This window comes from Prunus dulcis, chromosome 1, assembly GCF_902201215.1.
Source record: "Prunus dulcis chromosome 1, ALMONDv2, whole genome shotgun sequence".
Lineage (NCBI taxonomy): Eukaryota > Viridiplantae > Streptophyta > Magnoliopsida > Rosales > Rosaceae > Prunus > Prunus dulcis.
In genome coordinates, this window is record NC_047650.1 from 38,389,341 (window position 1) to 38,415,719 (window position 26,379).

General features: G+C 38.9%; 2 protein-coding genes and 2 pseudogenes across 2 annotated transcripts in view; all 4 read left to right on the forward strand.

Moving 5' to 3' along the window:
* The first annotated feature begins 11,206 nt into the window (after nt 1-11,206).
* Nucleotides 11,207-15,010, forward strand: LOC117619559 (probable leucine-rich repeat receptor-like protein kinase At1g35710). Its single transcript, XM_034349549.1, has 2 exons — nt 11,207-14,327; nt 14,598-15,010. Exons 1-2 carry the CDS (start codon nt 11,207-11,209, stop codon nt 15,008-15,010), a joined length of 3,534 nt encoding a protein of 1,177 aa, XP_034205440.1.
* Nucleotides 15,011-15,998: 988 nt separating this feature from the next.
* LOC117616866 lies at nt 15,999-16,079 on the forward strand (annotated as a pseudogene).
* Nucleotides 16,080-21,334: 5,255 nt separating this feature from the next.
* On the forward strand, nt 21,335-22,642 carry LOC117619577 (annotated as a pseudogene).
* A 1,616-nt stretch (nt 22,643-24,258) lies between these two features.
* LOC117619586 (probable leucine-rich repeat receptor-like protein kinase At1g35710) overlaps nt 24,259-26,379 on the forward strand; it is a 5,649-nt gene continuing 3,528 nt past the window's right edge. The window contains exon 1 of the mRNA XM_034349580.1: nt 24,259-24,333. Coding sequence (XP_034205471.1) covers nt 24,259-24,333 — 75 coding nt within the window. The remainder of the gene's footprint in view (nt 24,334-26,379) is intronic.

A 26,379-nucleotide genomic window follows, 5' to 3' on the forward strand; every position in this document is an offset into this window, starting at 1 on the left:
CCAATACAAACAAATCGGTAAACCAAGCTTTACCGCCAGAAATTGACGTCTGGCAAACTTGCACAGACGTAACAGCTCTTTTATCGCTTTATTACGGCGAATGACGATGACTTAGGCATATTTTATTGCATCAGCTACAACTATAGTTATAGCGGCGGATTCTTGTTTTATGGTTGCTTCGTCCGGCTCAATGGCAAACCAGATAAACATGAGTCGCTTACTCGGTTGCTTACTCGGTTGTGCCGCTATAAACGCATTCTAAGCATCTTCAAGAAGCTCACTTGCCAATCGAATATCTTGGTAAGAAGCTGCACTATTATTCTCCTCTACCTCAATCCAGTCATTGAAGCCCTTGATAGACGAAGGCCAATCAAGCACAAGAACGTCATTGCGAAGCGTGTGGAGGAGGAGAAGATCCAACTTGAGTTCCAACTAGAGTTTGTGGTGGAGCCTGTGGCAAAGCTGAAGATCTAACTGGAGCTTGTGGCAAAGCTGAAAATAGTGCCGAAGCCCGTAGGGTGCCTAATATCCGACTAGGATTCGTGGCGGAGCCCAAGATCACACCAGAGTTTATGGGGGTGGAAGAGCAGAAGATTGCATCGGGGCCCGTGCCTGAGCCAAAGATCGCGACGAAGTCCTAGGCGAAGACCGAGATCCAACTTATGTCTGTAGCGAACGCGATAATCGTGGAGGCTATGGGGAAAATGAAGATTACGCTAGAAGAGGCGCTGGAGCCCAAGATACAACTGGAGTTCATGGAGGAGCCCAAGATTACTCTAGAGTTGAAGATCACGCCAAAGCCCGTAACTAAGCCAAAGATCCAACTGGTGGAGTCGAAGATAGCGCCAGAGCCGGTGGTGCAACTGAAGATCCAATGTGAGTCTGTGGCAGAGTCGAAGATAGTAGAGGCTATGGCGGAGTGGACGATTGTGAAGGCTATAGCGGAGGTGAAGATGGCACTAAAAGCAGCTTTGGATCCTAAGATCGCATTGGTGGCCACGGCGCGTATCCGAAGATGGCACCGAATGCTGTGCTAAACGCCGTGGATTAAGCCATGAAAATTGAGGCTTGGGCTGAGGATGTGGGAGCGGGGGAAGGGAACCCTTGCAATAATAGGATTAGCTCTGCCTTCAGCCAAGCTTCAAATCCTTCTATATTGTAAAGGAAAAATATTACAAGAGGCTTTGGCAGAAAAGACGACGGCACTGAAGGTTAGGGACGCTGTGTTAGATTCAAATATCACGGATTGAGACATGTAAAGGGAAGCTTGGGCTAAGGAGGTGAGAGCAGGGGAAGGGCACCCTTACAGCAATATGATCGGCTTCTGCCTTCAGCCAAGCTTCAAATCCTTATATATTGTTAGGGAACGATGATATGGGAGGTTTCAGCGGAGGGGACAAAGACACTAGAGATCAGGGACGCTGTGCTAGAGTCAAATGTTGCGGATTGAGCCATGTAAAGGGAGGGTTGGGCTGAGGAGGTAGGAGCAGAGGAAGGGGCACCCTTGCAGTAATAGGATCGGCTTCTACTTTCAGCCAAGCTTTAAATCCTTCTATATTGTTAGGGAATGATGATACGAGAGGCTTTGGCAAAGGAGACGACGACACCAGAGGTTGAGGATTCCTATCATTCTCTGCCATCCGGAAAATGAGTTTTGACTTTTGAATCTTGATCAATTTCCCTCTAAATTTTTTTGTATCACTTGGTGTATTTATCAAAGAGATTGATTTTTCTTGTAGCCTTGGTACATATGAAGATAGGCCAGTTTGTTTTCAATATGAGATAATATACTGTAACCCGATTCAGTTCGGCAGGAAACAAGGTCACATTTAAAATAAAAGGCCCGATTTGGACTATGAGTCCTTTTTTGTACAAAATTAAAAATGAATAAAAAAATCTTTGAAGAAAATGATTTTTCTTGGGGAATAAAGGACATGCACTACTAACAATTTTAGTTCTATTATTTAGCATTTATCTCAAATCCTTCTATATTGTTAGGGAAAGATGATATGGGAGGCTTCAAAGGAAGAGACGACAACACTGGAGGTTGGGATGTTGCGCTAGAGTCAAATGTCGCGGATTGAGCCATGTAAAGAGAAGCATGGGCTGAGAATGTGGGAGTGGGGGAAAGGGCACCCTTGAAGCAATAGGATAGACAATAACTCCCTCCCGAACACAGCGTACAACTTTCATCGTACTGTGCTCTCCAAAGAGCAACTATTCTCAAAATCTCTGCTCCTGTCTTCTCCCAAGCTTCAAATTCTTCTATATTCTTAAGGAAAGATGATACGGGAGGCTTCGACGGAGGAGATGACAGCACTGGAGGTTGGGGACGCTTTGTTAAAGTCAAATGTCGCAGATTGAGCCTTGTAAAAGGAGGCTTGGGCTGAGGAGGTGGGAGCGGGGGGGAAAGAGCACCCTTGCAGCAATACGATCGGCTCACGCCTTCAGCTAAGCTTCAAATCCTTCTATATTGTTAGGGAATGATAATACGGGATGCTTTGGCGGAGGGGACGACGGTACTAGAGGTTGGGGATTCTTATCCTTCTCTGCCATCTTAAAAAGGGGTTGTAACTTTTGAATCTTGATTGTTTAAATTTTGAATCTTGATCGATTTCCCTCTAAAATATTTTCTATCGCTTGGTATATTTCTCGAAGAGATTGATTTTTCTTGTAGCTTTGGTACATTTGAATATGGGCCAATTTGTTTTCCATGTGAGATAATATATTGTAACCCAATTCAATTGGGCAGGAAACAAGGTCACACTTGAAATAAAAAGCCTGGTTTGGACTTTTGAGCCGTATTTTGTACAAAATAAAAATAAATAAAAAAATCTTTGAAGTGATTGATTTTTCTTGGGGAATAGGGGACACGCACTACTAACAATTTTAGTGATATAACTATTACTTAGCATTTATATCATATCATTCTATATTGTTAGGGAAAGATGATACGAGAGGCTTCGGCGAAGGAGACGATGACACTGGAGGTTGGGGATGCTGTGCTAGATACAAATCTCGGGGATTGAGCCATATAAAGGGAGCCTTGGGCTGAAGAGTTGGGAGCAGGACCCTTGCAGTAATAAGATCGGCTCCTGCCTTCAGTCAAGCTTCAAATTGTTCTACATTGTTAGGAAAAGATGATATGAGATGCTTCAGAGGAAGAGACGACAACACTGGAGGTTGGGGATGCTGTGCTAGAGTTAAATGTCGCTGATTGCACCATGTAAATGGAGGCTTCGGTTGAGGAGATAGGAGCGAGGGAAGGGACACCCTTGCAACAATAAGATCTGCTCTTGTCTTCAGCCAAGCTTCTATAGTTCTATATTGTTAGGGAAAGATGATACAGGAGGCTTCGACGAAGGAGACGACGACACTGGAGGTTGAGGACGCTGTGCTAGAGTTAAATTTCGCGGATTGAGCCATGTAAAGGGAAGCTTGGGCTGAGGAGGGAAGGGGCACCCTTGCAGCAATACAATCGGCTCATGGCTTCAGCCAAGCTTCAAATCCTTCTATATTGTTAGGAATAGATGATACGGGAGGCTTCAACAGAGGGGACGCGGCACTAGTAGTTTGGGACACTATGCTAGAATCAAATGTCGCGGATTGAGCCATGTAAAGGGAGGTTTGGGCTAAGAAGGTGGGAGCGGGGAAAGGGGCACCCTTGCAACAATAGGATTGGCTCATGCCTTCAATCAAGCTTCAAATCCTTCTATATTGTTAGGGAATGTTGATACGAGAGACCTTGGCAGAGGAGACGACGGGACTAGAGGTTAGGGATTCCTATGCTTCTTTGCCATCTTGAAAAGGGGTTTTGAATTTTGTATCTTGATCGTTTGAATTTTGAATCTTGATCAATGTCCCTCTAAAAGATTTTCTATCACTTAGTGTATTTCTCGAAGAGATTGATTTTTCTTGTAGCCTTGGTACATTTGAAGATGGGCTAGTTTTTTTTCAATGTGAGATAATATATTGTATCCCAATTCAATTGGGTAGAAAACAAGGTCACATTTAAAATAAAAAGCCTGGTTTGGACTTTGAGCCCTCTTTTGTACAACATTAAAAATAAATAAATAAATCTTTGAAGAGATTGATTTTTCTTGGGAAATAGGGGACATGCACTACTAACAATTTTAGTGATATAACTATTACTTAGCATTTATATCCATAAATGATTCACTTAGCGGTTGGATCACTTAGTATCATCAAACTTGTTGGGTGCTTGCAATTGTTCTCATTCTTGTTCAATAATATGAATATCTTTAACAATTATAAGACATAATTTGTATTGAGTGAACTTGGTCAAATTCTTATGTCGTAGTGGGTGATTGACTTATTTTGTATTCTTTATGGTCAGGTTTATATCATTATGCATTTATTTGTTTTACAAATCAAGGACATGATTTCCTAACATTATAAATAGCACATATTGTAAAAAAAAACCATTTCCCTGAAAACAAAAGATCGTAAATATGGCTCAAAAGTCCAAACCTGAAAACAAAAGATCGTAAATACTAGCCCTAAGAGCATCTTTGGTGGACATATGTAAGAGCCACATTTATATCCCATTTTGCACCTTCGGGATGTAAATGTGGTTTTTACTTCAAATAAAATAGATGTAATCTGACGATATAAATTTAATTTTCTTATATGAGTTTGTTTTTGTATGTTTTTATTTTGTGTTATGTTTATTTGGCTTTTCCAAACAAATCGACTGAAATTTTTAAAAATTTCAAGAATGCATGATTTTATCCAATATGAACCGTTAGATTATAAAGAAAATGGTGACTTCATGAATATTTAGATGTGTTTTCGAATTTTTTGGACCATTCGATGATTTGTGCGTGTGTGTTTTTAATATAATTTGTTTGGGCCTTTTGGGTTAATGCAGCCTTTGGCTTGTGGGAGCTGATCTGGCCGTCCGATTTGAAAAGCAAAAGCGGAAAGAAATCTGGGCATTTGGTTAATGTAGCCGTTACAAGTGGAAACCAGATTGAATGAAATCTGAGCCTTCAAATTGTAATTTTTGGATAAAAAGAAACCGTTGCAGCTGTAGAATTAGTGGGCTGACGTCATGAGTCCTCTCAGCTAACGAGGAGCCCGCCTATCATAACTATCCGGCAACTGTCGCGCGTGGTTCCCGAGTTCCCTCTAGTTTCTCTAATTTTCCATCTTTTTATCCTTCTCGGGCAGCTATTGTATATTATATTTGCATTCCATTTCTTTCTTTTTTTATATATACAAATGAGATTATATTTTAATTTAATCTAAATTATGGAGAGAGAATTTAAATTTAAATGCAGAATAAGAAGCACACATGTTCTAATTAATTTGACTAAGTTCATATCTATTATATTTGCATTCCTTTGCATTTAACACTGAAGCAATTTCCGGTCACATGAAATGTAGATATAGCATACATATGATTTTACACGTGAGCAATGGAGATGCTCTAACTAAAATTTATTTAGTTATGTATAGAACCATAGAAGCATAGTTAGTAAACGTTCATGAGCTTGAACCAATTGGATTATTTTGACAAAAAATATATTCAATCCAATCCAACGTTCATTAAGTAATTTTGCAATATCAACATCAACATCAATCAAATAGGGTCTAATTCAATGTCAATCAAACATGATTATATCAACTCAACAACTGGTTATTGGTTTTTGACGATGAAGGAAAATAATATTTTTCATTAAATTTGGATCATCAAACTGTCCAAATGGAAAAACATTTGTGTGAAAGGAAATAACACTGTTTTACAATCCCCGTTTATATATATGCAAATAGTATAGCCTATACTTGAGATTTTTTTTTAAAACAACTATAGCCGCGGCTTTACTTGGGTCGTTTGTTTTTATTTTTTAATAAATAGTATAGCCGTGTGGCTATACGTCTTTTAAATATAATATACTTAAACAATATAGCCACGCACCTATACTACGATTTTTTATTATAAAAAAATAGTATAGCCGCGTGGCTATACTGTTTTTGACATGTGGTGCCAAATCGCTAGGCGAGTTTTTTTATTTATTTATTGATTTATTTATATAAATAGCTCAGTTGCCTAACGATTCGGCAACTGAGAATAGCCACGTGAAAGGCAAGTGAGTTTGATTTCTCAGTTGCCTAACGATTTAGCAACTGAGAATAGCCATGCACCAAGAAAAAATAAAAAATAAAAAAAATAATGTGCCAAGCATTATTCAAGCATATAGCTAGTGATGAGCTCTCACTTCCATCCATTTCATTTCATTAATTCAGTCCAGAAAATGCAAAATTGACACTTAACGAGAGACCAAGACTTTGACTCCAGCCATTGTAACAACAACCACTGAGACAAAGACTTTATTACAATTCTAACAATGGCAGCAAGCTCACTCAATAGTAAAAAAGACTTGGCCTGATTTTGAGGATAGGGAGATTTGAAGTAAACAAATAAATCTTTGTCAAGCATTCAGGTGGGTGGGACACATCCAAACCTCTATGTCATGCATATGGTTATCTCTCACCTCCATCATTTTCATTTCATTATTTCATTCAGAAAATACAAAATTGGCATTTAAATTTAGAGAATGAAAGATTGAAACCTTTACTCAAAAGAAAACTGATTATAGATGAGATTCGAGAGACTTTTCAATGCTTATTTGACTGTACTGCTGGAAAATAAAAGGGATAAACGGGTGGGCATTTCTGTCATTACAATGTGCTTGGGAATAGTGTCTAGTTGGATTGAGTTTTAGTATATATAAATTTCATGTCCACTTCTGTCTTTTGGCTCACGCTTTAATAAGGGTTATTAGTATTTAGAAAATGTTTTTTGTAATGTATGTATGTATGTCTCATTTTGCCACCTAAATATTATGAATATGTTGCTATTAGCCCAACCTCAAACATTCAGTTAAAACTTCACTCGTGGTGCTCTGTTTTAATGCAAAGAATAGTGATTCCTCAACAAAAAAAATAAAAAAAATAGTGAATGTACACTCAAAATACAACAAAATCATAACTTAGAGGACAATTAATCAACATTTGCGATAGGTTGTGCTTTTCAGTGGAAGGCTCGTTATCAGCTTTGGACTTGAAGACGACCAGCCAAACAAATGGAATAGGGAGTTGGAATACATTTGTACACCGGGAACATATCAAGCAAGAACAGTTTGCTGGATTCTATATGAGGCATGTGTTTCAGTCTCTGGAACCTGGACTCAACTAATTGGGTCGCCATTGCAGTAACATATGGATAGCTAGCTTTGGCATCGAGAAGCAGGGGAAGTCTTCTCTCTTGTGGTGACGATAATAAGTTGTCATGAATGTCAATTCACAATCTCGTCAAACAATGAAACAAGTTTCTGGTTTTTATTGGGTAAATTACTCAAATGGTCCTCAAACTTATACTCGATTTACATTTTGGTTCCTCAATTAAATTATTCGTTCAAATGGTCCATCAACTCTATATTATTCGCTTCATTGGTCCTACCGTTACATTCTGTCAATATTTCTGTTAAATATGAGGGCAAATTGGTCATTATTTATCCTAAAATTAGGTTAAATCTAATAGAAAATTGGACGGTAGGACCACTGGAGCGAATAATATAGAGTTGATGGACCATTTGAACAAATAATTTAGTTAAAGGACTAAAATATAAATTAGGTATAAGATTGAGAACCATTTGAGTAATTTACCTGGTTTTTATTATAGGTATTCTATTTTAGAAGTTCTTATTTTAGTCCACAAACGTTCAAATCAATCAATAGGTCCCTTATATTTTGGTCTTACATCAATTTGGTCTTTGTTGTTGCATTCCAACAAAACTTTGTTAAAATTGGTCACGTATCCTTGTTTCGTCAGGGTCACATTTAGGTTTCACATTTAGGTTTCGTCAAGGAGAGTACACATCCTTGTTGAACAACATATGTAATTGTTTTTTCCTTTGTTTTTCAGGGTTTCAATTTCTTCATCAAAACAGAGGTTTAAGGATCACATTGATTGATTGGAAAGTTTGAGAATTCAAATGAGGACTTTTGAAAAATTCGAGGACCATTCATGACAAAAACCCTTCTTATTACCTTTCTATTAGGGGCATGCATTTGTTGAAGCTGTTACCTACGATACCATGTGGCATAGTGTAGTGGCAAGCATACAGTAACCTCTCACTTTCCATCACTTTCATTTAAGTAATTCCAATATATTTTTCTCCAGCTAGGTAGTTTGGTGGTCCAAGCTCACAAAAATTTAAGAGTGCTGCTAAATGAACCCTAAAATTAACTGAGCACATCATACTACTAAACTATTTATTGAATTACTAATTTACCCTAATATAAAATGACCAAAAAGAACATATTGACCATATGTTAATAATAATACAAAATGTATTTTCTATCTGTACATACACAAACAATGAGTTTCATTCGCCTGTCGTAGAATCTGAAAATTTTATTCTAACATCTAACAATCAGTTTTCTGATCTTGCTGGGTTGAGCATCATCTCCAAATGCCTTTATTGGTGTTATCCAAATGCATAGATTCGACACCTCTATTAGCTAGGAGAAAACTTTTATGTTTCCGTTTTATTGCTGCTCATCTCCATCTCTCTCCCTCCTCTGTTAGAGCAATCGTAATTCATTTATTGGAAAACCGGATTGCGGTTTCAAGCCAGTTATGAGGAAGGTTGCCTTTCAATTCTCCACTCAAGGCCCTCAACTATTTACAATTTATACATCGATTTTGAGTTTCAAAATCAGCATCAGATATCTTGGTTAGCATTCCACCTGTTGTATCATGGGGTGTTACACTAGTTTCGACTATCGACATGACAACCATCATCAATATGTACACCATTTAGATAAACAATGCTACAAAGGACCCCTTCAGATATTGTGATGTTAAAACTGAAGCAATCTTGCTCACCTTGCTTGTTCATGTTCTGAAGTGTTGGCTTCTCGATCGACCATGTCCCATCTTTAGCCACAGTTGCAGTTGAAATTTTGGATGAGCCAACGCAATTTGACAAATCAACACAAAATTTCATTCATGCACAAATTCAGTCCTTACCAATTTCTCTCAAAAGTATTGCAAACCCAAAATCGGAAAATAGAGCATGAATTCATGTAAAAAGAGAAATCTAGCTTAGGATTGGTTAGGGTGTTATGTGATAGAGTGCTTAAGGGTGTACCAAGTGTATTTTTAGTAGTTAAATAGGGTGTACTTAGTTAATTTTAGGGTTCCTTTAGCAGCACACAAATTTAAAACATATTGAGAAACAGTATTCCGAACAACAAAAAAAGTGTTTTCTCTATTTTTATTATAATTATTTTATTTTTTGTGTATATATTTTATTCTATTTTATTTTTCAGTTTGTAATTATTTATAAGATACAAATCGAACAATTTGCCCTCATAGCACTAGGGGGAGATTGACTTAAAAAATGTTTGTATCCTGAATTTTCTCAAATAAAAAAACAATGGGCAAACTCTCACGAAATAGCCTCTTCTTAAGGGGACTTTCAAAAATTTAGCCTCTTGTTTTTTAACATCCCAAATAACGGTCTTTTTTTTATATAAAAAAAAATCTGACGAAATAGCAGAATAATCAAATGAAGTTGACTAAATTATTGGTAGAGCACAATAATCAAATGAATTTATCCAATAAACGACAAAACAAACCATCAATTACGCATTCGTATTCCTATGTACAGTAAACGACAATTTCATCTTTAGTTCTTGTACAATTTATAGATGAGATCCGAAAGACTTTTCAATGCTCAACTGAACCCCAAAGACTAACCCACACTATATATAACTAGTAAGGCACGGCCCATACAATATACGTATTCCACACAAACAATAACCATGACATCTTTCACTTCCGCTAAACTATGCTTCCTCCCTTATTGCCTTGTCATCTTGTTGTATGTTTCATCACCAAATTATGATGACTTTAGCTTATATAAGAAGAAAGAAAAATTAGAGAAAGAAAACGTACCAAGAGCAATGTCGTGCTGATAACGTGTTATAAAACTAAGGGGGATTGTAGAGAGCAATAAGAGGAAGAGAAATATATAGAATTTGTTCTATGAACTTGTATCAACTTATCTTATTCATCTTTGATAAGGGCCTATTTATAGACTTACAATAGAGGTATTTAACCCACAATTTATAGCTACTAATTACAACAATAAGGGCATAGGTTACAAAGCAATAAGGGGTGGAGGTAATGGATGTTACACATTCCATAGATTTATAACACATTTCACTAAAGTTTTTAATTATTTATAAGATACAAATTGACCAATTTGCCCTCAGAGTGCCCACATGGTGTCTTTTAATTGTAAAATAGTTGGAATGTAAGGAAATTTAGCACTAGAGGGTAGATTGACTATATAAAAAAATGTTTGTATCCTGAATTTTCTCAAATGAAAAAACAATGGGCAAAATAAAAGTTATGTACAAGTTCAAGGGGAATAACTGATTTTTTTGTAAAAAAAATTTGAAGAAATAACTTTCATTCAACTACAAAGCAAGCAAGCTAATATATTACCGATGTATTTTGTGTTGATAAATTAAAAACTTAAGTTGACTATTAATTGGAGGTGTAAGAATCAATTCTTACACAACTTAATCAAGAGCACAAGCAACAGGCTCTCACATAGCCTTTTATTGAACATTAATGGCATCGGTAGTGGCATCGGAGGAGCACAATAATCAAATGAATTTATCCAATAAACGGCAAAACAAACCATCAGTGATGCTCTCACTTCCATCCATTTTATTTCATTAATTTAGTCCAGCAAATTCAAAATTGACATTTAACTATAACTATAAAGAACGAGAGACAAAGACTTTGACTCCAGCCATTGTAAGAACAACCATTGAGACAAAGACTTTATTACAATTCTAACAATGGCAGCAAGCTCACTCAAACATTCAGGTGGGTGGGACACATCTAAACCCCTATGTCATGCATATGGTTATCTCTCACCTCCATCAATTTCATTTCATTATTTCATCTAGACAATACAAAATTGGCATTTAAATTTAGAGAATGAAAGACTGAGACCTTTACTCAAAAGAAAATTGATTATAGATGAGATCCGAAAGACTTTTCAATGCTCAACTGAACCCCAAAGACTAACCCACACTATATATAACTAGTAAGGCACGACCCATACAATATACGTATTTCACACAAACAATAACCATGACATCTTTCACTTCCGCTAAACTTTGCTTCCTCCCTTATTGCCTTGTCATCTTCTTGTTTGTTTCATCACCAAATTGGGTTGCTTTTCCTTCTGCTACTTCTACTTCTCATACTGAGGCAGAGGCTCTTCTCAAATGGAAAGCCAGCTTCTTTCCAAATCAAGCCCTCAATAACCTCACCTGGTACGACCTTCCCACTCATAATATTAATGCCACCAATTCTTCCAGCACCAATCCAAAACCAAGAACAAGCCCATGCACTTGGACTGGTGTTTCATGCAACGCAGTTGGAAGTGTCAGCAAGCTAAACCTTTCCACTTGTGGTATTCAAGGTACGCTACATGAGTTTTCATTCTTGTCCTTCCCTAATCTTGAATATCTTGACCTCAGCTTGAACAGACTCTTTGATGCCATCCCACCTCAAATTAGTAACCTCTCCAAACTCCACTATCTTCATCTCTCCCAGAATCAGTTCTCTGGGAGAATTCCACCAGAAATTGGTCTCTTAAGAAATCTTAAGTTTCTTCATCTCTCTTGGAATAACTTGTTGGGGGAAATTCCTAAAGAGATAGGCAACCTGAAATCTCTTGTATATCTAGCATTGTCCTACAACAATTTAAGTGGTGTCATCCCTCCAAATATTGGTAACTTAATAAACCTAAATAATTTGTACATGGGTAAAAATCAACTTTCTGGTTTGATTCCCAAGGAGATAGGGAACTTGAAATCTCTTGTAGATCTAGGCTTGTACTACAACAGTTTAAGTGGTCTCATCCCTCCAAATATTGGTAACTTAATAAACCTAAAAACTTTGTACTTGTATTCCAATCAACTTTCTGGTTTGATTCCCAAGGAGATAGGGAACTTGAAATCTCTTGTAGATCTAGAGTTGTCCTATAACAATTTAAGTGGTGTCATCCCTCCAAATATTGGTAACTTAATAAACCTAAACACTTTGTACTTGCATCACAATCAACTTTCTGGTTTGATTCCCAGGGAGATAGGGAACTTGAAATCTCTTGTAGATCTAGAGTTGTGCTCCAACAATTTAAGTGGTCTCATCCCTCCAAATATTGGTAACTTAATAAACCTAAACACTTTGTACTTGTATTCCAATCAACTTTCTGGTTTGATTCCCAAGGAGATAGGAAACTTGAAATCTCTTGCAAATCTAGGCTTGTCCAACAACAGTTTAAGTGGTCTCATCCCTCCAAATATTGGTAACTTAATAAAGCTAAACACTTTGTACTTGAATGACAATCAACTTTCTGGTTTGATTCCCAAAGAGATAGGGAACTTGAAATCTCTTGTACAACTAGATTTGAGCTTTAATCAACTCAACGGTTCAATTCCAGCCTCATTTTCTAACTTGAGCAACTTGGAGATCTTATTCCTACGTGATTACCAACTTTCTGGCTCCATTCCCCAAGAGTTAGAGAATCTCAAGAATTTGATTCTCCTGAAGTTGGATACAAACCAATTGTCTGGTTATTTGCCTCGAAATATCTGCCAAGGTGGAAAACTCACAAACTTGTCATTACACACAAACTATTTTACTGGTCCAATCCCCAAAAGCTTGAAAAATTGCAAGGCCTTATCCAGAGTTCGTATTGAGAAAAACCAATTGACAAGCAATATATCTGAAGACTTCGGTGTTTATCCGAATCTTGATTTTATGGATATGAGCCACAACAACTTGTATGGAGAAATCTCTCACAACTGGGGACAATGCCCAAATTTGGAAACCCTGCGAATGGCAGGAAACAACCTTATTGGTAGCATCCCACCTGAGATAGGCAACGCAACCAAAATTCATATGCTGGACCTTTCTTCAAATCATTTAGTTGGGTTGATCCCAAGAGAATTCAGGAAGTTGTCTTCGTTGGTGGAGTTGATGTTGAATGGAAATAAACTTTCAGGTTGTATACCGTCAGAATTCGGATCATTGAATGATCTTGAATATCTTGACTTGTCAACAAACAAATTCAATGAGTCAATTCCAAGCATTCTAGGTGACTTGCTCAAATTGCACTACTTGAATTTGAGCAACAACAAGTTGGCTCAAGCAATTCCATTTAAGTTGGGGAAGTTAGGTCAATTGAATTACATGGATTTAAGTCATAACTCTCTTGAAGGTAAGATACCATCAGAAATGGGCAGTATGCAGAGTTTGGTGACACTTGATCTTTCCCATAACAATCTTTCGGGTTCCATACCATCAAGTTTCGAAGAGATGCGCGGCTTGTTGTACGTTGACATATCCTACAATCACTTGGAAGGTCCTCTTCCCAACATTAGTGCATTTCGAAAAGCTCTGCTAGAAAGATTGAAAGGGAACAAAGGATTGTGTGGCAAAGTTGGAGCTCTGCTGCCACCCTGCAATGCACATGGCTCAAAAAAGGACCACAAGGTTGTATTCTCTATTCTAGCAGTATTTGTACTTCTATCTGCTCTCTTTATAATTGTCTTTGTAATAGTGCAAAGAAAGAAGAAGCATCAAGATACTAAACAAAACCACATGCAAGGAGAAATTTCCTTTTCGGTTTTAAATTTTGATGGAAAATTAATGTATGAGGAAATCATAAGGGCAACAGAAGATTTTGATTCCACATATTGCATTGGGAAAGGAGGACATGGAAGTGTCTACAAAGTGAATTTGTCATCTGGAGATGTAGTGGCTGTGAAGAAACTCCATCTGCCATGGGATAGTGAGATAGAATTTCATAAGGAGTTCTTGAATGAAGTAAGGGCACTCACTCAGATAAGACATCGGAATATTGTGAAGCTCTATGGTTTCTGCGCACATAAACGACACTCGTTTTTGGTGTATGAGTATCTTGAAAGAGGTAGCTTGGCCGCAATGTTGAGCAAAGATGCAGAAGCTAAAGAGTTGGGGTGGAGTAAAAGGGTGAATATTGTTAAAGGCTTAGCTTATGCCTTGTCTTACATGCATCATGATTGCTTGCCATCGATTGTACATCGTGACATCTCAAGCAAGAACATTTTGTTAGATTCTGAATATGAGGCCTGTGTTTCAGACTTTGGCACAGCTAAGTTTTTAAATCCAGACTCAACTAATTGGACTGCGGCTGTAGGCACACATGGCTATATGGCACCAGGTAATATTGTGATTCCATGTTCTCTGTATTTAGCACTTTTTAAGCTTTTCCTTTTAGACCAATGCTTCATTTTCATCATTAAGAGCGGTTAACATAAACACATTTTCACTTCTTTGATTTAGAAAATATACTAATAAACATATTTTCACTTATCTTAAGCTATAAACTAATAAGTCGATTTATGCATGATACAATTTTGTTAAAATTCCATTGAATAGTTATGTCTATAAACTAATAATGCCACTTCTCTGAGGATTTCTCTGAGAGCAGAGCTTGCTTACACAATGGAAGTGAATGAGAACTGCGATGTTTATAGCTTTGGTGTGGTCACATTGGAAATAATTATGGGAAAGCATCCTGGAGATCTTTTCTCGTCTTTGTTATCAATCTCTTCATCCTCCTCCTCCTCATCATCATCCTCATCATCATCTGCATTAGCAGCCCATCAAATACCAATTGTGGATGTTTTGGACCAACGCATTTCCCCTCCTACGCATCAAGTTGCAAATGAAGTGGTCTCTCTTGTGAAGATAGCATTTTCATGCTTGAATTCCAGCCCGAAATCTCGTCCAACAATGAAACAAGTTTCTCATTTCCTCTCAACTCAGATGCTGCATTTGTCGAAGTCGGTACATATGATGACATGTGGTGAATTGCTTGCTCTTGATCCTTTGGCTACCTGATCAAAACGTGCTTCTTTGCTACACACATTTCACTTTCTTTGTGTCTTCTTTTCAGAAGAAGGATTCTCCATAGATGTTTCCTTCTTGTAATTTATTTCATGCACGTGTGTGCTATGGTATGACTTTATCTAGGATGCTTTACAGTTTGTTTATCCTTAACATTAAATACTTATTGGAGAATTTTCCTTACAGTTTGTTTATCCTAGCAAGGAAAAACAAAATGAAATAAAACAAGAGTTTTGTCGAGTAATTTTATATACTCTGTGTAAATCGTCTCAAAATCAACAATAAATTACAATTAAACTATGAAAATCAAAGAGAGCTTCACTATTATACTTAAAATAGGGGCTGAAATTATAAATAAATAAAAATACACATGGAATGCACTTAAGAAACACACCCAAAACCAAGTTACTACATACGAAATTGGTGTTGAAGTTCCTATAAATTACATGATTGCCATTGATTAACTTAAAAAAAGTCAACACACATAATTGAAAAAGAAAACCCAAAACAAGCCTAGCCCATATTTTTTTTAAAAAAGAAACCCAAACAAAAATTATGAAAACCAAGGAGGGACTCTTCATAGAAGTACATTGTTAATAATATGTCATAGAACTATCTTGTTAATATTACTATGTCATAAAAGTACATTGTTAATACTCTATAGTTAACTATCTTGTTAATACTCTATAATAGAAATACATTGTTAAACAAAACTGAGATCCATAACTGAAATTGTAACATAAGATAAATCGATCATCGAAGCGTAAAATACATTCCCTAAATCAACTAAAATCCAAAGAGAAACATATAATTGAAGAGAAGATCAAGAATCCCAAGTCCAAGCCAAATGACAACGATGACGCGGCCCGATAACTAAAGGTAGAAGGGACTTGACTATTAAATAGAAGGCAGCATAAGTCCCACATCGGTAATCTCTGCTATATGTGAAACCTTTATATATGTACGTTGCACAACTAATCTTGTCCCTTTGGGGACATCTGATAAAATTCATGGCCCCTGCGCAACGATGACACACATAAATCGAGAAATTGTCCAAAATTTTTTGACCTTTTTTGTGCGTGATTTTCCAACAATCCCATTTTCCAGTTTCAGGTTTGAGTAAAAGTTTGAATTGAATCTACTTTTCTAGCTTTAGAAAAAGCATCAATTGCCAGTATTTTGATGTTCATGACTGAGAGAGTATTCTTTTTTTTTTTTTTTTCCAATAATGAACTGCATGTCAAAAGATCGCCTACCAGCTGTTTGATGAAATGACTCTGCTACTATGGTCCTTTCAAAATTGATCAAGTTTGCACTTCTGCAATGATGTTTACATAATCCCTTTTACACTCCTGTGGAATTGAATCGAATTGAATAAAAGTTTGAATTGAATCTACTTTTCTAGCTTTAGAAAAAGCATCAATGGCCAGTATTTGATGTTCAGTGGCTGAGAGAGTCTTCAATATTTTTTTTCAATAATGAACTGCATGTCAAAAGTTCGCCTACCAGCTGCTTGATGAAATGACTGTTACTATGGCCCTTATAAAATTGGTCAAGTTTGCACTTCTTCAATGATGTTTACATAATCCCTTTTACACTCCTGTGGAATTGCTGGTGTTGCTTGCTTGGTCAATGCTCACAAGGCAAGATAGCATATGGGTTCATATGCAATTCAATATCAGTTTTGCTTGGTTCAAAGTGTTCAGTGTAAAATTGTAATCAAAAGAAGAATGTTTGATTACTTGCTTGTTTTCTCTTTACACTGTTAAGGGTATCTATACCCAAGTTTCCTACAATCAAGAGACTAGTAAAGGAAAGCAAATCATATACAATCAATTACATATAATTTGGCAAATCACTCAATCCCAAATATATTGGGATTTAGTTGACTTCTCAACACTCCCCCTCAAGTTGGAGAGTGAATATTGTGAACTCCCAACTTGCATACCATAGCTGAAAAATCTTCTTTTCCCAAGGCCTTCGTAAACACATCTGCTACTTGTTGTTGAGATGAAATATATCTTGTAACCACTGTTCTGTCCAGAATTTTATCCCTGATAAAATGACAATCAATTTCAATGTGTCTAGTTCTGTCATGGAACACTGGATTGGCAGATATGTGCAGCGCAGCTTGGTTATCACAATGTAAAGTAGCTGGTCCTGGGTTTGGGAGTTGTAGGTCTTGCAATAGATAACGCAACCAAGTAATTTCACAGCAAGCACCTGTCATTGCGCGATATTCAGCCTCTGCTGAAGAAAGAGATACTGTTTTTTGTCTCTTTGTTCTCCATGAGATCAAAGAATTTCCAAGAAACACGCAATAGCCACTTGTGGACCTTCGTGTGGTTGGACATCCCGCCCAATCTGAATCACAGTATGCCGTCAACTTCATCTCATTTCCAGCAGGAAAGAAGAGTCCTTGTCCTGGTGTACTTTTCAGATACCTCAAAACTCTCATGGCGGCATCTAAGTGTGGCTTTCGAGGCTCATGCATGAATCTACTGAGTATGTGTACTGAGTAGGTAATATCAGGTCTTGTTATGGTGAGATAAATCAAACGTCCCACCAATCGTCTATACTTTGTTGGATCATGAAGTATCTCACCTGTATCAGAAGAAATTTTGGAATTTTGTTCCATGGGAAAGCTTACTGGACGTGCTCCCAAAGCTCCTCCATCTTTAATAATGTCCAATGCATATTTCCTTTGACAAATAGAAATTCCTTTCCTGGAACGTGAGACCTCAATGCCCAAAAAATATTTAAGATCACCAAGGTCTTTGATCTTAAAACGAGTATTAAGAAATCGCTTGAGAGCATCAATGGCAGGCAAATTATTTCCTGTAATCAATATGTCATCAACGTAGATCAAAAGAGCGGTGAAGGACTTGCCATTTTTGCAGGTAAAAAGCGAATAATCGGCTTTGGACTGAGTGAAACCAGCAGCTTGTATGGCTTCAGTGAACTTAGAAAACCATTGGCGAGATGCTTGCTTCAATCCGTACAAGGATTTGTGAAGGCGACATACCAAATGCTCCCCCTGTCGCCGAAGACCAGGAGGAGGTGACATGTAGATTTCCTCATGTAGATCGCCATGGAGGAATGCATTGTGGACGTCAAGTTGATGCAAAGACCAGTGGTGGGCAGCGGCAAGAGCAAGAACACACCGAACAGAAACCATTTTGGCAGTAGGAGAAAATGTGTCATGGTAGTCAAGACCTTCAGTTTGAGTGTACCCTTTGGCCACGAGACGAGCCTTGTAGCGCTCAATGGTGCCATCGGAGCGATGCTTGATTTTATAGACCCATTTGCATCCAATGGGTTGCTTCCCAGGTGGAAGAGAAGTGAGGGACCAAGTCTGATTGGATTCCAAAGCGGCAAGTTCAGATTGCATAGCCTCTTGCCAGTGGGGATTAGAAACAGCCTCTGCAAAAGTGTTAGGTTCCACTGGCCGACTAATATTGGCAATGAAAGTAAAGTGTGATGGTGAGTAACGGTGATAAGAAAGGAAATTAGAAAGGGGATAACGAGTACCTTTGGTGCGACATGGCAAGGAGTCCGACGATTGGTCAAGCGTGGGTAGAGTAACCTGTGAGCAAACATAATCATGGAGATGGGCTGGTTTAACCTTATGGCGAAGAGAGTGGCGGATGGGGGCTGGTGGTACAGAAGGAGAGGAAGGTGGTGATGGGGCTGGTATGGCAGTGGTGTCCGAGGGAAAAATGGGGGCAGCGGTGTCGAAAGAAGCCGTGAGATCGGGTGGGGTAGAAGGAGATGGAGGATGTGGTGAGAGTAAGTCAGGAGATATACATGGAGGAGATGACAAATCAGATAAAGGAAGAGGTAAAACAGGGGGTGGAGGTTCCGTGAGAGAGGAAGAAGGGAGAGTTTGGAAAGGAAAATGACTCTCATGAAAAACGACATCACGACTGGTAAAAAATTTTTTGGTGGTAAGATCAAATAATTTGTAGGCCTTTTGACCGAAAGGATAACCGAGAAAAACACATCGCTTGGCTCTAGGATCAAATTTATGGGAAGGTTGGACAATGGTGGCATAGGCTAAACAACCAAAAATGCGGAGGTGGGTATAAGAAGGAGGTTTATGGTACAGCTTCTCATATGGGGATATCTTGGATAAAAGGGCAGTGGGTAGACGATTGATCAAGTAAATGGCGGTGAGAACACATTCTCCCCAAAAAGAAATAGGGAGATTTGCCTGAAAACGTAAAGCCCTAGCCATCTCTATGATATGTCGGTGCTTGCGCTCTACAACACCATTTTGTTGTGGTGTGTAGACACAAGTATGTTGAAAGATAACCCCATGTTCGTGAAAGAAACGACGCATGGAAGAAAATTCACCTCCATTATCAACGCGTATTTGTTGTACGTGAGTATTGAATTGTGTTTGGACAAAGGCAAAAAAGGATTTAAGCAAGTTCTGTGTTTCAGATTTATTTTGCATGAGAAATAACCAAGTGAACCTAGTAAAATCATCCACAATGGTTAGAAAATAACGAGCCCCTGAAAAAGATGCAATTTTATGTGGCCCCCAAATGTCGCAATGAATAAGAGAGAATGGTTTAGAAGAGGAAATAGAACTTAAATGAAAAGGTAAGCGAGTTTGCTTTGCCAAGGGACAAACCTCGCAAGCATTATTTGAAAAAGGGAAATGTAAAACATTCTTAGCTAAAAATTGTAAACGAGAAGATGATGGATGGCCTAAACGGCTGTGCCAGAGGTGAGTTGAGGCATGAGCATGGTTGCAAGATGGTGGGAGAAGGGAAGGCTTGTCTGACGCCAAAGAAACCAAGTAGTAAAGACCTCCTTGCTGTTTACCCAGACCAATCGTCTTCCTCGTAGCCAAGTCCTGCAAAATGCACCAATTAGGAAAAAAAGAGATGGAACAATGAAGTCCTTGTGTAAGTTTGCTTACTGACATCAAATTAACTTTGAAGCTAGGCACATACAAGACATTGTTTAAAGAAAGAGATGAGTTGAGAGAAGCATTCCCAACAGAAATAATAGAAGCCTTTTCACCGCTAGGCAATACAACTGGTGGAATGGAAGGGTTGTTATTTGTGGACGTAAAAGAATGTGAGGTGGATGTAATATGATCTGTTGCGCCACTATCAATCAGCCAGCGGTGTAAAGGTAAAGGATAATATGACAAACCTGCAGAGTTTGCTTGTGGCTCTTTCTTATCATTCATCATGGTAAGAATCTGCTGATACTCACTGTCAGATAGGTTGGGCATGGCAGACTTCAATTCTTGCATAGTGGGATTGTTCTGCACGTGATTGGCAGAGGAACTTGAGCCTTTCTTGTTTCGGTTGGATTTGTGCAGTCGATGCCCAGGAGGATAGCCATGAAGTTTATAACAGGTATCAATTGTGTGATGATCCCGATCGCAGTGAGTGCAGTGAAGAGGCTTACGATTAGAATTCGAAGGTCCCTGGTGTTGGCGAACAGCCATTGCAGCAGGTTCCAAGGTAGTATGAGGAGTCCCCAGTTGTCGTTGCTTCTCCTCTTGGGAAATTAAGGAATAGATGTTGCGTATGGATGGTAGGGGCTGCATAAGAAGAATCTGTCCACGAGCAGCAGCATATGAATCATTCAGACCCATGAGAAATTGCATCACCCTATTCCTCTCATCACGTTCAGCATGATCTTTCATGGCACCACAGGTACAAGTCGGCACATCACTGTATGATGCCAACTCATCCCATAGTCCCTTAAGTCTTGTGTAATAAGCGGCAACCGACATTTGATCTTGAGTAAGGGAAGCAATGTCACGTTGGATCTGGAAAATTCGAGGAACGTTGCTTTGAGAGAAGCGCTCCTTCAAATCTTCCCATATATCATGAGCAGTGTCAGAGTAGATGACGCTATCAGCTATGTCTTGATCAAGGGAATTCAAGATCCAAGATAGGATCATATCATTGCAACGTTGCCAAAGAGAGAACTCATCAGGATCGGTTTTCTTTGAAGGCTTCTTGACAGTGCCATCAACAAAACCAAGTTTGTTCTTGGCACTCAAGGAGATTCGCATGGAACGACACCATGTCCCATAGTTGTCTCCATTCAATGGTTTGGATACAAGAACCATGCCAGGATGGTCAGAGTGATGAATGAAAAAAGGGTTGGAAACTTCAGACTTGTTTCCATCCTTGGAAGAAGTTTCAACTTCTTTGTCATTAGCCATGGCAGAGAACTAACGAAAACAAAGAAGGAGGAAGCTGGGATTTTTGACGGTAAAGAGAAAAACAAGAGCTAGGTTTTCTCCTAGCTCTGATACCATGTAAAATTGTAATCAAAAGAAGAATGTTTGATTACTTGCTTGTTTTCTCTTTACACTGTTAAGGGTATCTATACCCAAGTTTCCTACAATCAAGAGACTAGTAAAGGAAAGCAAATCATATACAATCAATTACATATAATTTGGCAAATCACTCAATCCCAAATTTCAATAAAACCAACATACAATACATGAGATCCACTCTCTAGTGAAGCAATGTGACCTGGTTTTCATAGAGGCCTACACTTCTTTACGCTCTTTTGGTCTCTCTTCCAACGGCCTTTCCACGTTGGTATGACTTTCTTCTGTCTCCCTCTCTTGCTCTATTTGTTTTCAAAACATACGTGTTCAGTTTTTAAGAAGGAATTTCAATGCACAGGAAAGCTTGTATGGAAAACCAGTCACAGTTACAGATAGAAAAACGGAGGAGGAAAAAGCCGACCAAATTCTAACTGCAGCTGCTGCTTCTGACGTTGCTTTCCTTGTAGTTGGGAGATCCTTTTCGGTATGCATGGCTTTCTTTGGAATGTCAATTTATTATGTTATATATCCAAAGAACTATTTTTGACTAAGTATTTAAATTTTGGTTCCTAACGACTTTATGTTTTAATCGGGTTATTTGACCAATTGAAGTAGAGTATAAGAATTATGATTGAATGAGAGACTTATTTGATCAATTGGGTTTTTCTGAATTCGTTTCTTGCATAATTTGATCTGGAACACAGAGCTACAACTCACACCGATCTTGTTCAAGCCACGAAGTTGGGGATTGATGTGGAAAGTGGTGCGTAATGCCTCGGTGACAAATGCAGTTGGAATCTGTGGATTACAACTAAACCACTATGGAGGGAGTTTCAATTCCATTCTTCACTGAAACTTGGAGGCCTGATGGCTTTTACGACGAGATTCAAAACAATCGCGGGCTTGGACTGCATACTCTCTGCTTGTTAGGTTGGATTATAAATATTTTCTCAAAACGCTTATCTTGCTATATATAAACTTCCATCACAAATTTATTTTTCGCTGTAGATATACCGTGAAGGAACCGACTCTGGAATCTTTGTGCAGGTCCGTCGTCCGTGTTCAAATGATTGATTGCCTTCTCTTTGATTTTCAGCTTGGAGGGATTTACTGTGTCTTGTTTTTTTGTGTTTTGTGATTCTGCTATCGCATAGACTTATTTACTCTTTTCTACCTCCCTTGAATCTTTCAGTGGAAGGAAGCAGTATGAACAACCTAGATATGTGTCAATGAACACTGCAATTGAGCAGCTTTTGGAGGTTGAGGACAATCGAGGAGAATCTGGTAAGGACCCCAAAATTTTCATATCTTGAATACTTCAATCGAGCAGCTTGTGGAGGTTAAGGACAATTGAGCAGCTTTAGGTTCATGAAGTAAGCCAATTACATCTCAGATAATACAAGATCTAAAATAGGGTCCAACAAAGACAGAACCAATATGAACTCCATACCTTCCATGAATGGTTGAGGCACAGAACCATAATCACAAATTAAGATATCCATCATAAAGGATAAAACATTTTTACAAGACCTGCAGAACTACCGAACTAATAATACGCATATAACTACATTAAAAAACAGCTATAAAGGGAATCTTATAATCCAGCAGCAAGGCACAAAATTCAAAAGGATCTAAACTCCTATGTCATGCATATGGTTATCTCTCACCTCCATCAATTTCATGTCATTATTTCATCTAGAAAATACAAACTTGGCATTTAAATTTAGAGAATGAAAGACTGAGACCTTTACTCAAAAGAAAATTGATTATAGATGAGATCCGAAAGACTTTTCAATGCTCAACTGAACCCCAAAGACTAACCCACACTATATATAACTAGTAAGGCATGGCCCATACAATATACGTATTCCACACAAACAATAACCATGACATCTTTCACTTCCGCTAAACTATGCTTCCTGCCTTATTGCCTTGTCATCTTCTTGTATATTTCATCACCAAATTGGGTTGCTTTTTCTTATGCTATTTCTACTTCTGATACTGAGGCAAAGGCTCTTCTCAAATGGAAAGCCAGCTTATTTCCAAATCAAGCCCTCAATAACCTCTCCTGGTATGACCCTCCCACTCATAATACACTACTACATTTTACTATTTGCGCGACGAATAAAAAAGCGTCGCGCAAAGATTAATTTTGTCGCACAAAAATCAGCGCGACAAAAACTTCGTAGCGCACAATCCGTCGCGCGAAGGTCGTGAAGAAAGCCTTTGCGCGACGAGGACAAACCTTTCGTCGCGCAATACTGTGCGACGGGTAAACCATCGTTGCACCAACGATATGGAGACGAAACACATGTTCGTCGCGTAAACTTTGCGCGACGAATACAATTCGGCGCACATACCTTTGCGCGACGAAAGTAATTGCGCGACGACAAATATATCGTCGCGCATAACGGGTTCGGGAGACGCAGATGTCCGCCGCAGAACCATTCGCGCGATGAGAAATCTTTCGTCGCTCATATATTTGCGCGACGAAATTATTCGTCGCGCAAAACGTGCTTGCGAGACGTATGTTTTCGTCGCGCAAGAATTACAAAAAATAAAAAAATTTATTTTTTAATTTTTTTGTTACACGCGGGTTTGCGCGACGAAATGGTGCCGTCGTGCAAACCTAATTGTACAATTTTTTTTTTTTTTTTTTTTGTATTTTGTATTTTAAATAAAATTGATTTTTTTTTATTGATTAAACAATGAAATTGCAATAAAAATAAATTAGAATAAAATATTGTTATAAAATAAAATAAATGTATTACAAATAAAATAAATACACTAATGAAATAATGCATCAAAATCAACCGAGTCGTCGCCAATATGCGGGTCAGAGGTCTGGGCGTCAACCGGGGCAGTGGTCTGGGGGGGATGCTCGGGAGGGACGGGCTCGGAGGTCGGCTCATCAAAATGCGGGACGGGAATGCCGGATTGTGCGAGGGACTGCAGAATGGCCGACAACTTGTTCTCAAGAGTGACCATATGTGCTGTCAAAGCAGTGACCTGATGTGAAGACTGCACCGATGAACGAGGTCTAGGTTCCCTCCGCCGGGCATTCCCCATCCCTCGACAATATGTCCCCGGCCTCCTCCCGAGAGTCTGATCCAACGTCTCCGTCAAGATCTGAAATCCAGCATCCTGTGGAGGAGCCACAGACTCGATCGGAGTCTCGGGAGGAAGCTGGGAGGCGGACTCCTGAAGAACCAACTGGCTCCTCTCCACCATCGTCGTCTGTTGAACATAACATAAAATATAAATTAAAACATGCATACAAATTGAATGCGTAACATAAGAATTAAAATTAAATAATACTTACATGAAGGGACTCGGCCAATTCATTTCCGGGTCGAACATAAACGTCACCAAAGACGCCGATCTCTGGGAACTTGGACCCCTCCTAAATTGAACAAGAGAAGAAAAATATTAGTATGAAAAAAATAAATTAATAAAAATGACATTAAAAATGAAATACAAATTTTGTGATTATTACCCGACGCCGTGCATCCATCCTATACGAAAAGGGTCTGGAGCCGGAATGGTGGAGAAGGGTCTTCTTCTTCCTATTACCCTTATTCACTTGGGCTTTATTCTGTTATACAAAAAATGAAACGTATTAGTTAAAATATAAAAAAATTAAATAATAATGAAATATAAAAATAAAATAAACATTAATAAGTAATAAGTAATAATTAAACAAATATAATTAAAAAAAATACCGCAAATTCGGGCGCTTGAAAATGAGCGCAGAGCCACTCCCAACTATCCTCCCGCCCCTCAAGCTCCTTCGGGCAACCCTCCTGAAGAGCGACTTGCGGATCATCATAGGCCTGAAAATGGTGGTGCAAGTCGCTCTTCCACTGCTTGTACCTCTCAGCGAAGAGTCTGTTGACGTACGTCAACGACTCTTCGTCGAGATCCTCCAAGTTATAGTTCGCCTGCAATCAATTAATTAGATACGTTAAGTAATAGAAATATACACAATTTTAAAGAAAAATAATGAAAATGTAAGGTACATACCGACAACTGGCCGCGAACCTCCGCCTTGATCTCGTCAGGCATGACCCTCCAAGACTTCCATTGCATCGGGCAATGGGTCCGCACGACGTGGCCAATGTCGTGGGCCAAGGAGCTATGCAACTCCGCCGTCGGTGCAGCCCGATGGCGCTCGTCGTATCCGATGCTAATACGACTGTTGGTCACCCGGGTGACCTTCGCCGTCTTCAGCTGACGACACGGTCCCCGGGTGTTCTTCTTCGCTGCAAAGAAATAAGGTATTAATGTTAAATAAAAAAACATCATCTCAAATTTCAATATAAAATTAACAATACAAAAGTGTAGTTATACCTGGCTGTGATCCCGAGGCACCAGTACCGTCGGTCGATGTCGTGTCGATGGTGTCGGTGGGCCGGTGCCGCCGCCTAGCACTAGGTGGCTGCGCGACGGATGACGAAGATGACGCAGGCGCCTGGGACGCCCCGGGACCAACCACCACGTGGTCCAGCATAGCTGGAGCAGTGGCAGCAGATGCCGACTGAGCCGGGGGATCCGAACTCGGTGCAGTCGTCATCGACCTACCACGTCTAATCAAGTCTGACATCTGCACATATAATTTCATTCAGAATTTAAACTAATTAATTAAAAGCATAGCCTGACCTAGGGTTTGGAATTTCGGAGTATCCGGGACTCCGATCAACGATCGGTCGAATCCTAAACGATCCTAGAAACACAAAGGTACAACTACGTGAGTTTCAGTTCGATCCAACGGTCCGAACATATCAAACCTGGAAATCGCACAATAGGCGAAATCCGATCAAGACTCAAACGGCAACCAAATTCAAATCCGAGCAAACCTACGCGCCCGTGACAAACAGGGGATTGCTCTCTGGGACCCAAAGCCCCACTGCCACAGTATCCCAGCCACCACAGCGAGCGCGTGGGTGTCCAAAGCGATAAAATTCGCCGAAAAATTCTAAAAACTAAGGGCCAAGGTTCCTACCCTAGGTTGAAAACATTAAATGGAGCCACTTTTGTTCTCGGACCTACC

Bases quoted from the DNA above. Each gene is read 5' to 3' on its own strand.
- LOC117619559 (XM_034349549.1), top strand. From the start codon at position 11,207: ATGACATCTTTCACTTCCGCTAAACTTTGCTTCCTCCCTTATTGCCTT. The intron at 14,328-14,597 runs GTAATATTGTGA...CTCTGAGAGCAG, and splicing joins ACATGGCTATATGGCACCAG to AGCTTGCTTACACAATGGAA.